At 50.3% G+C, this 10,132-nt stretch overlaps 1 protein-coding gene across 5 annotated transcripts; it reads left to right on the top strand.

Moving 5' to 3' along the window:
- Positions 1-1,826: 1,826 nt before the first annotated feature.
- Positions 1,827-8,270, top strand: Pou4f1 (POU domain, class 4, transcription factor 1). Of its 5 annotated transcripts, none has more exons than XR_383144.4 (3): positions 1,827-2,334; positions 3,074-4,806; positions 5,401-8,270. XR_383144.4 is itself a non-coding variant. In XM_006518706.4 (3 exons), the coding sequence occupies exons 1-2, from the start codon at positions 2,212-2,214 to the stop codon at positions 4,214-4,216; spliced, it is 1,266 nt and encodes a 421-aa protein (XP_006518769.1). In that variant the 5' UTR covers positions 1,827-2,211; the 3' UTR covers positions 4,217-4,221; positions 5,401-8,270. The 5 variants fall into 5 exon arrangements, 4 of the variants coding, with proteins under 4 accessions (XP_006518769.1, XP_006518768.1, XP_030103548.1 ...); XM_006518706.4 differs by having other exon boundaries at positions 3,074-4,221; XM_006518705.4 differs by having other exon boundaries at positions 3,074-4,235.
- The last annotated feature ends 1,862 nt before the right edge of the window (positions 8,271-10,132 follow it).

Below are 10,132 nucleotides of genomic sequence, written 5' to 3'. Positions count from 1 at the left end.
AGCCACTGCAGTGGGTGTCAGGAAGGGTTAGGTTAAGCCTGGACACCCAGTGGGGCCCAGACCATTGGACTCACTCTTTCCCTCCGGCGATGTCCCGCTCATAGTCCATTTCCCGCTGAGATAGAGTTGCATTTAGCGCTCCCAGGGGAGCCACATAATGGATGAAGAAGTGGCTCCTTCTTGCACCAGCAAATGAACATCCTTCTCACTTCCCTCTCAGGCTAGAAGAAAGGGAGGGGTTGGGAGGGCAGAAAGGAAAGAGAAGAAAGAAAAGCCAGTGATGTCTGTGGGCTCTTCTTGGAATCTGAATAAACTCGTGGGTGTCCTGAAGATATACACTCTCTAAAGCAAAGGAAAAATACAAATCTGCTGGACCAAAGATTTGGGTTTGCAGAAATGAGATCTCCTCTTTGGTGGAAATGCAGACCTTCTTGTTGTGCGAGTGACCTGAAAGATTATGTATCTGATCTCTGCTTCCCATAAGCAGTTTCTTGTCTCTCTCAGGCTCTCTAGCCAGCAGATGTGATAACATCTGGACCGTTATTATCACCCTAGGCAAGGACTGTATCCTTAGGGACTTAGGCACCCAAGCTGAGGCTCCCCAGAGAGGCCCTTGATCTGCTGCTACATGAGGGTAATATAACAGGTTCATTAATTTATTTCTTCTTCATAGGTCTTCATTTCACAGTTGTTGTTGTTACTATTATTGAAGGCTGGACTAGATAGCATACCAGTTCCTTCTATCTGATTTGAATTTACATTTTGAATTACAATCTATAGATTAGCTTCATTCTGTATCCCAGGTAAGAAAAATACTGTAAGCAGGCAGATATAAAAAGCAAGGGTCCAAAGCGATGTGAAAGAAAGTTCTCTTTTCAACATCTTATTCCCTTTTCTCTGAAGTGGATTTCTTTTCCTGGAGTTTCCAGGGGGGAAAAAAGTGTGTGTGTGTGTGTGTGTGTGTGTGTGTCTCACTGGAGAGGAAAAGATAAAGATCTCGGCTACACCCTGTTTACTATTTTTCCTTTTTGATGACTCAAAGCCTCAGATCACCTAGAGCTCCTTTGAAATGTGAGTTTGTACACGGTTAAAGGAGACAAACAATAAGAGAAATGCACAATTTCATTTCAACAGCTTTTCCCGAGTAGAAAGCACACACTCCTTACTGCTCCTAAGTGACTGTCACTGGTGGTGCCTGACACAGTTATATTCACAACAACAAAGTATGCAGAGAAATTAAATTACGTGGAAATCAATAGCGTCTGACTGCTTCAAACAACTGTCTGTCATGGCTATTATTCTCCGGGAGCCTATTTATAAACCATGAAAGAAACAGGTTCTTGCAGCATAAAGACAGCATCATCCACAGCGCATTTCTGTGTTGCTATTTTTCTCCATATACAGAGGAATGCACGGGCATAATTTAACATACAAATGCCTCTCTGTATACATTATATAACAGCTTGTTAGGCACCGGGTAGTGGAGGTGTGCCTAAATAATGCGCATATATTCTGGGAGGAAAACACACCCGAGAGGAGTGCTTGCATCCTGGCTTTCTTCCTCCAAAAGGTTCCTACCCTTCAACAATAACGGGCCCTTTTTGATCTTTGCAGACCGGCGGAGGCAAGGTGGGACCTGCAGCGCGCATGCCTGGCCAGCTACAGGTGCATCACCTGCCTTGTCCTTGCTGGTGGTCACTATAAGAGCGGCTCCCACGCGCCGCCGCCGGTCGCGGCTCGACGAGCGCGCGCGCGCCCGCCCGCCCGCTCGCTCGCCCAAGCACGGCGCCGCGGCCGCGGGGAGGGCGCGCGCCAGACAGACGGAGACAGCTGCTGTCTGTCAGCGCGGCGGGGCCCGCGAGCTCTCGCGAGAGCTGCCCGGGCCGGCCGCGAGAAGTGGGGCTCAGGTGTAAGAGGAGCGCAGCCCGTCGGCGCGCCGGGGCTAGAGCTCTCGGAGAAGCGGGATCGCGGGACCTGCGCGCGGGCCGGCGGGCGGGCGCTCTGCGCGGTCGGTCCGAGGCAGCGGGCTGCGCTCGCCGGCGCAGCAGCGGCAGCAGCAGCAGCAGCAGCCCCCGCGGCGAGCCTCCGAGCGGAGCCGCCGAGCAGTGCGAGCGAGCGCAGCCTCGGGACGGAGGCCGGGCGAGCCGGCGTGCGCACTTTGCCGCGGACTTTGCGAGTGTTTTGTGGATTTTTACATGCCAAGGCGCCAAGATGATGTCCATGAACAGCAAGCAGCCTCACTTTGCCATGCATCCCACCCTCCCTGAGCACAAGTACCCGTCGCTGCACTCCAGCTCCGAGGCCATCCGGCGGGCCTGCCTGCCCACGCCGCCGGTAAGCGCCCCACGCCCGCGGCCCCGGTCCCGGCCCGCGCGCTCGCCCCCTCCCCCGCTCCGCGCCGCTGCCTGGCGGCAGCTGCCCCGGGCGGCTCCGGGCCCCGCTCCCGCGGGCGGGACTGCTCTTAGAGGGATCCCGCTGCCAGGCACGCGTGGCCCGGGGCCGCTGGAGGCCCGGGTCCCATCCGCCTGTGCCTCTGTCCAGCGCCTGCCATCCGCGGGGAGCTCTCGGGCCGCGGCTGTCGACTTGGCTCCACTTTGTCGGTTAATTTTACGCCTGCACAAGGCGATCTCTGCTCGCTCGCTCGCTCGCTCGCTCGCTCGCTCGCTTTCTCGTTCGGGTGTGTGGCACGGGTCCTTAGCTTCGAGTGACATCTCCATTTCTTCTTTTTCTTCTTCTTTTCGCTCTTTTTTGTCGTCTCCCACTGTCTTCCCCGGAATGTGTTTCCGTGTGCGTCCCCTTCTACCCTTCCCTGGCCCTGTGCCTCTCCCCTTCTATTTCCCCCACCCCGGCATGTTCTCAAATCGTCCCCCGGTCCTCCGTTGACCCTGCTCTTCCCACCCCCCGTTGTTATTTTGGTCGCTTTGTGTTTTGCCTTTTGCCCGTGCTTTCCTGCTTGTGTGTTTGTTTTGTGGTTTCTTTGGTGTTTGTCCCCCCTTTTTTCTTTTTTTTTCTTTTTCTTTCTTCTTTTTTTTTTCTTTCCTTTTCTTTTTGGTTTGGTTTGTGTCGCCTGCAGCTGCAGAGCAACCTCTTCGCCAGCCTGGACGAGACGCTGCTGGCGCGGGCCGAGGCGCTGGCGGCCGTGGACATCGCGGTGTCCCAGGGCAAGAGCCACCCTTTCAAGCCGGACGCCACGTACCACACGATGAATAGCGTGCCCTGCACGTCCACGTCCACCGTGCCGCTGGCGCACCACCACCACCACCACCACCACCACCAGGCGCTCGAGCCCGGTGACCTGCTGGACCACATCTCGTCGCCGTCGCTCGCGCTCATGGCCGGCGCAGGGGGCGCAGGCGCGGCGGGAGGCGGCGGCGGCGCCCACGACGGCCCCGGGGGCGGAGGCGGACCGGGGGGCGGCGGTGGCCCGGGCGGCGGCGGCCCCGGGGGTGGCGGCGGCGGCGGCGGCCCGGGGGGCGGCGGCGGCGGCCCGGGCGGCGGGCTCTTGGGCGGCTCGGCGCATCCGCACCCGCACATGCACGGCCTGGGCCACCTGTCGCACCCCGCGGCGGCGGCGGCCATGAACATGCCGTCCGGGCTGCCGCATCCCGGGCTCGTGGCCGCGGCGGCGCACCACGGCGCGGCGGCGGCAGCGGCGGCGGCGGCGGCGGGGCAGGTGGCGGCGGCGTCGGCCGCGGCGGCGGTGGTGGGCGCGGCGGGCCTGGCGTCCATCTGCGACTCGGACACGGACCCGCGCGAGCTCGAGGCGTTCGCCGAGCGCTTCAAGCAGCGGCGCATCAAGCTGGGCGTGACGCAGGCCGACGTGGGCTCGGCGCTGGCCAACCTCAAGATCCCGGGCGTGGGCTCGCTCAGCCAGAGCACCATCTGCAGGTTCGAGTCGCTCACGCTCTCGCACAACAACATGATCGCGCTCAAGCCCATCCTGCAGGCGTGGCTGGAGGAGGCCGAGGGCGCGCAGCGTGAGAAAATGAACAAGCCGGAGCTCTTCAACGGCGGCGAGAAGAAGCGCAAGCGGACTTCCATCGCCGCGCCCGAGAAGCGCTCCCTCGAGGCCTATTTTGCCGTACAACCCCGGCCCTCGTCTGAGAAGATCGCCGCCATCGCCGAGAAACTGGACCTCAAAAAGAACGTGGTGCGGGTGTGGTTTTGCAACCAGAGACAGAAGCAGAAGCGGATGAAATTCTCTGCCACTTACTGAGGAGGGTGTGAGACGCCGGGTGGGGCACACTGGGGAGCTGAGGGGTGCGTTTCTGGGGCTCCCTCTGGCCCACTTCCCCTCATTTAGACTGTCCGTTATCCTGCCTGCATTTGGGGAGTTCCTTTTCTTGCCCTTCCCTCAGCTCCACTCTGCACCCGGCCCTAGCTGTCCCCCAGCCTAGAGAACAGGGGTGTGGGTGTGGAGAAAGTTTGGGATGGCAGGAGAGAATGGGGGACGTTTAGGTGAGCAGGGCCTGGGGGGTGGGGGAGAAACGCAAAGACTGGAGCTGGGGGGGTTTCGAGAAGCAGGATGGTTCTGGGGAGCAGGGTGGGAGGGAAAGATGGGTGAAGAACTGGGGATCTTGACCAGAGACACTTACAAAATCATCTGGGGACCAAGGAACTATGTACAAAGATAAAACTACCAACCATCACCAAAAACAAAACATAAAACACTAGACAAATAAGGGGGGGGGCAAAGATGCTTTAGGAACTTAACTCCTGGGAGCAGTATTCTGCAGCCTCGTTTACCCCCAAGGAAGAGAAAGCAGCAGTACCATTACTACCACCGCCCCAACTTCCCAAGCACAAGTGAGTCACATAGGAAATCTATCAGCCTGCACCTTGAGCTTCCGGGCAGAAAGCTAGTCCTGTGTTTAACTTTCCCTTCTAAAGTCTCACACCTGCACCCTCTTTGGTTTATTTCCTCTCTTCCAAAGAGACTCCAGGCTTGGCTTCCACTCAGCATCTGGAGCTTAGCTTACATGCGCTTGGGGAGGCTGCCTGGTCATTCACACCGAATCTTCATTTCCCAGGAGCCAATGGCCTCAGTCTTGTGGTCTTGGTCAGGTCTTGAGGCAATGAGAACTCAAAAGACAGAAATTAGGTTCTCCGAAAAAAAAAAAGAATTTATTCTGGGATAATTAAATGACCATACCTACAGTAGGGTTTTACTTTTATAATTTTCTTCATGGATCCATGAACAAATTATCTGACAGTGTCCCCCCCCCCCCATCCTACTTCTAGAACTTTAGAGTGCCCTCTGTTTTTTTTTTTTTTTTTTTTTTTAGTTCGGATTCAAACTCTGCCATCGCACTTATTAAGAGAGGGTGGGAGATCTTAGGGAAGAAACTTGCTTCCGTTTCCACTTCTCTCCACTGAATACAGCCCATCTCGCTCTTCTAGGTCCCTGTCTCCCTCCTTTGGAGAACCGTGAAGTTGTTGAAAAGCTGAGAAGTTTCTGCTCTCATTTGGGGGCAGGAGTCCCATGTAAGAAAAATCACCTAAAATCCCAGAAGAAAGGAAGAGATTTAAAGATTTAAAGCCCCTCCCACCTTGTTCGTTTCAAATAGGTCTGCACTTACCTGGGGGAAGGGGAACAGTGTTTCCCTGTTGTTGTTGTTGTTCTTGTTGTTGTTATTCAAGGATCATTTATTACCGGGGATAAATGTTGAGTCACAAAAACTTCAATTTGCACTATGAGTTTCCAAAATAGAAAATCATGTGTGATATTTCATACTAATAATCCAAGCTGCTGACGGATTTTAAGGAAAAATTTTTTGAGAAAGACAGTTTGAGAAAGAAAGAGAGAGAGAGAGAAATGTGGTTTAGTGAAATGCCTGCTTTGTTGTGTAGAAGATCCCCTTTGGATCTCATGTGGAGATGGTCTGTTACTATCATTTAACCATAACTAAAGATGAAAACGGAAGAGATAAGGGGGGAAGCACTGTTTAACAAGACTGAAATCATGCATGGCTCGAAAGGTGCAGAAAGAAATGTGATTAGGTCTCACTCTGGGTAGGCGTTGTTATTTATTTAATTATGTTGTATGTCATTGTTTGCAGCACAAAACATTCTATGCATTTGAAACTGAGCACTAAACTGGGCTAGCTTTCTGGTAGACCATTTTTTTGTGGATAGTGTGATTTCACAGTCTACTGCCTGTTTCCACTGAAAACACATTATTGTAAATATTTTCTTTCATGCACAGGCCCACACACAGTGGTTACAAACTGCCAGTGTTAATCCTGAAATGTCTCACTGACTGATCCTCCTGTCCATGTTGTGTCTGCAGAGCTCTCTCCTTGGTTATGTCTTCGCTCTATTGCCCCCACCCCCACCCCACCCCATCAGAACCATTTCTGTGCGCCAACATACAACAGGGAGATGTGTCCCAGTCCACTTCCAAATAAAACATGACTGAAAGAAGAGCAGTTTTATGATCTGGGTGCATTTTTGTGTTTATATTGAGCCAAGTCCTGGTAGGGCCGGTCAACAAATGAGAGAAAACAACAAAACAAAACAAATAACCCACACCAAACAGAAAGCCTCAACCAAACTTTAAAATCACGCAAGAGGGGGAGGCAGGGGAGGCAGTGGGAGTGAAAGGATGAGTTTTAGGGTTTTGTTTTGGTGTTTGTTTGTTTGTTTGTTTGTTTTTCCTGAATGAGAATTCAGTTTCAGATAGGTCATGGGAACTGGTGCTCTGAGGAAGGTAACTTACTCGTCCATTTTATCAAAGTTTTAATTTTATCTGCAGAAGCTTTTAAGCCACTTCGTTGGTTTCAGAGTGGTGATGGTAAGCTGTAAACAACCAGGCACCTGCAAAGTATTTAAGTTGAAGGTCAGGGATTCAGGCATCGAGAGGTTTGAATGTGCTGTTCTACTCGAAAAACACATCTAAAAAAAAAAAAAAAAAACAAAAAACAAAAAACAAAAAACGTTGTAACTAAAGGACTTTTCGTTGGCAGTTAATGAATTAGAAAAGTATCCTATGATCTGCCCCAACAACTTGTCAAATGCTTCACTTCATTTAGAACATTCTGCATACCACCTATTGCTTCACATTGACAAGAGGTGTTCTATTTCTTTCTCTTTTTTCTTTTTCTTTTGGTGACCTGGAACTAGATCAAATGCCAAATGTACAAACTTTCTTAATAGTTGGGACTATATCCTCTGAAGTCATCCTATTTTAGCTAAATCTTTTTAACTTCACCGGCATATCTGTGAAAGAAAAGTGTTCAGAAAAGAATAGTACATTTTAAAAAGGTGTGATTTTAAAACAGTTGTTAATATTTTAAAAAGCACTAGAGGTATTTTTAAAAATAGATCTCTTCCATCAAAATTGATTTGTTTCTGTTATTGACTTGAGATATCATCAGAGTTTCTAATAAAATACATTTGTAAAAGAACACATTATTTTATAGAAAAGTATGACCAGATTTCATTGTTGGAGATCCAGGGATGAACAAATAAAAAGATTTACAAAGGTTGTTTTTCTAATAATCTGCTCAAACAGAAATGTTGCAGGCAAATACATTTGTATTATATAATAATGGATAATGTATGTATTAAGAATTTAAGCATTTGTTTTGTACTAAGTAAATCCTTGCCCAGTACAAAAAAAAAAAGACTATTATGTTAATAAAACATCATGAAAACGCATCGCTTTGCAGGGTTTCCTATTTTATGTAGTAGGAAACTGTGCAAAATTAAAAAAAAAAAAAAGTTTTGCTTTCTAGTGAGTGGATGTGTTCAGGCCAGGAAGGACTGAGCGAGCTCCTGTTAGACTCCTTTAGCTGTCAACTCACAGAAAATGTTAAAAGGAGACTCCTCAAGAGAAGGCAATGATTTGCTGATCTGTGGTAGTTAGGCTTTTTCAAGTTCTCTGGTTCAGAAAGTCGGGAAAATTTCCTCCCACAGCTGCTAATTTGTGGAAATAAAATGTGTGAGTCTGAACTCCTCTAAAGAACAGAAGTTTCAGAAGGTAGGGGAACTGGGCTCTGATTCTGTGATAGACTCTTTAGACACACAAGAGCAGAATAAGAAAGGGAAAACGAAAAATATGCGTTGAGTGCACTCACCACAGAAATGCTACCTTCCTCTCAAAACTGCTTTCTGAACTCTATGGGATTCTGCTTTTTCTGTAGGTCTAAGAAAGGATGTCACCAGCATCCATCAGCTAGCTTCGGGATAGACTTTTGTCTAATTCGTGTTTTTAAATTATTCTCAACTTCAGTTATAAGCTGTATAATAAACAGTAGGCACCCACTGCAGTGATTGTATCGGTTTTTACTTTCTTGTGACACTAAGATTGCTTGGGTCTGGTTCTTACATTTAGCCTCTCAGAACGAGGACCCAGATCAACACTGTTGGTAAGTTCCTGCCCCAAGATTCATCTTTGTTTTCTGGGCTTTTGGACTTGAATGTTACCTGGGCTGATACCCACATTCTATCTTTCAAGTGGGTGGGCTTTCCTTATTTGGTGCTTTGAGTTTAAATAGGAGCCTTTGACTGGCTAAAACTGGTGTTCCCAACCTTATTCTAAGGGTCTTGATGGCCAGAGGGGAAGTGACAACCACAATTATACTAGATAATGTTCTGCCCTCGCCATCACCACTACAACAGTTTTAGCCACACCAGAGGAGCCACACAATCCTCGTGGGCTGTTTTAAAGGAGGCCACCCGCTTAATTGAAAAAAAAAAAAAAAAACCCAAAGCAGCCGAAATCAAGTTCTCGCGGGGCCCTCTCTTTCACCTGCGAGATAAGCCTTGTCGCAATAATTACGTTATTTAATATTTGATCAAACCTTCGCGCCTGTGCGACTTCAAGTGCGCAACTCGGGCCGTAGTCCAGCCGGGCACGTGCGACGCGGACGCGCGGCCACCCCACTCGGGTTGCCTTGCCCTCTGAATAATTCATGGACTGAGGGTTCTGGAAATTAATAAAATGAATGATAACAAGAAGCTAATTAAAAACTTTCTTAATTGTTGTCAAGTCAGCTTGATGGGAAACAGCCCTGGGTGACTCCATCCCTGAAAACCGCAGGCTGCGGAGGGTGGCGCTGGCTGTCCGAGCACTCCTCTGACTCTGTGATTACGGGAGCAACTCCTGGGCTCCCTGCTTCCCGCAGCCGCCCTTTTGTAACCCACCCACCCCACCCGCCTAACTTTTCACGACAGGGAGGGAGGATGGCGTGTGCAGGCCCAAACCAGAGTAACTGGGTCGTGTATTCAGCTACCAGGGGTGCACCCCCCACACACACACACACGCCCGAGCTTCTTGCTGGGGACCCCTGGCCCCTAGGTTCCTAGTCGCCAGACAACCAGCATTTTCCCGGTCAGGGGCAGCATACAGCCAGGCAAGAGTAGATGCGAGCGGGTTAAGAGCCCAAGGCTAGGGCATCCCGCGCGCGTGCGCACTGGTAGCCACCGAGCTCAGACCGTGGTGGGGGCGAGTCCGAGCGGACTGAGTGCGTGGAGCGTGGCGGGGGGGTGGGGGATGGGGGGGGGAAAGGGAGGGAGCAGAGCCCGCACATGCGCACTGAGCGCGACTTGGGGGAGTCAGCTGCAGTTCCCGGTTTCAAAAATTAGGCGCTGTCAGAGGTCGAGTTCCTCTCCTAAGTGCCTTTGAGATCAGTTTGAGTGAAAAGGGAAGAAGACGCAAATCTCATATTAGTTAAAAATTCTCTTTTTACATCCCAACTTGCCTAAGTCAAAAGTCAGTTAACGGATGCAGAAGTTTCAAATTTGGTTTTGCAGGTTTAATTTTTATTTTATTTTTTATTTTAATTTTTTGTTTATTTTCAAAAGAATTGGATGAATACGACCTAGGCTTTTGCTTTGTTGTTAAGATGCAATACCCCGCGAACTGATTAGACTAGAGAGGATTTATATCTGGACGAAAGGATTGGGGTGCTGCAAAGCCCTCGTGTTCTCCCTCAGATCGTCCCCCTCCCCCGGTGGAATGGGGAAGAGCGTCCCAGTCTGCTCTGAGGGAGGTGGCTAGGAACAAATTGAAGGGGTGAAGGGAAGCGGAAGGGACTGGCAGAGAGCTTGATGAAGACTTGGCAAAGAGGGTGGATGGAGAGAAAAGAGACCGCGCATTTATCGAGTAAAACGAATTGCAAGCATAAGT

This window comes from Mus musculus, chromosome 14 (assembly GCF_000001635.26).
Source record: "Mus musculus strain C57BL/6J chromosome 14, GRCm38.p6 C57BL/6J".
NCBI classification, from domain to species: domain Eukaryota; kingdom Metazoa; phylum Chordata; class Mammalia; order Rodentia; family Muridae; genus Mus; species Mus musculus.
The sequence above is the reverse complement of the archived record's forward strand: the minus strand, read 5'-3'. Positions and strand labels throughout refer to the sequence as shown.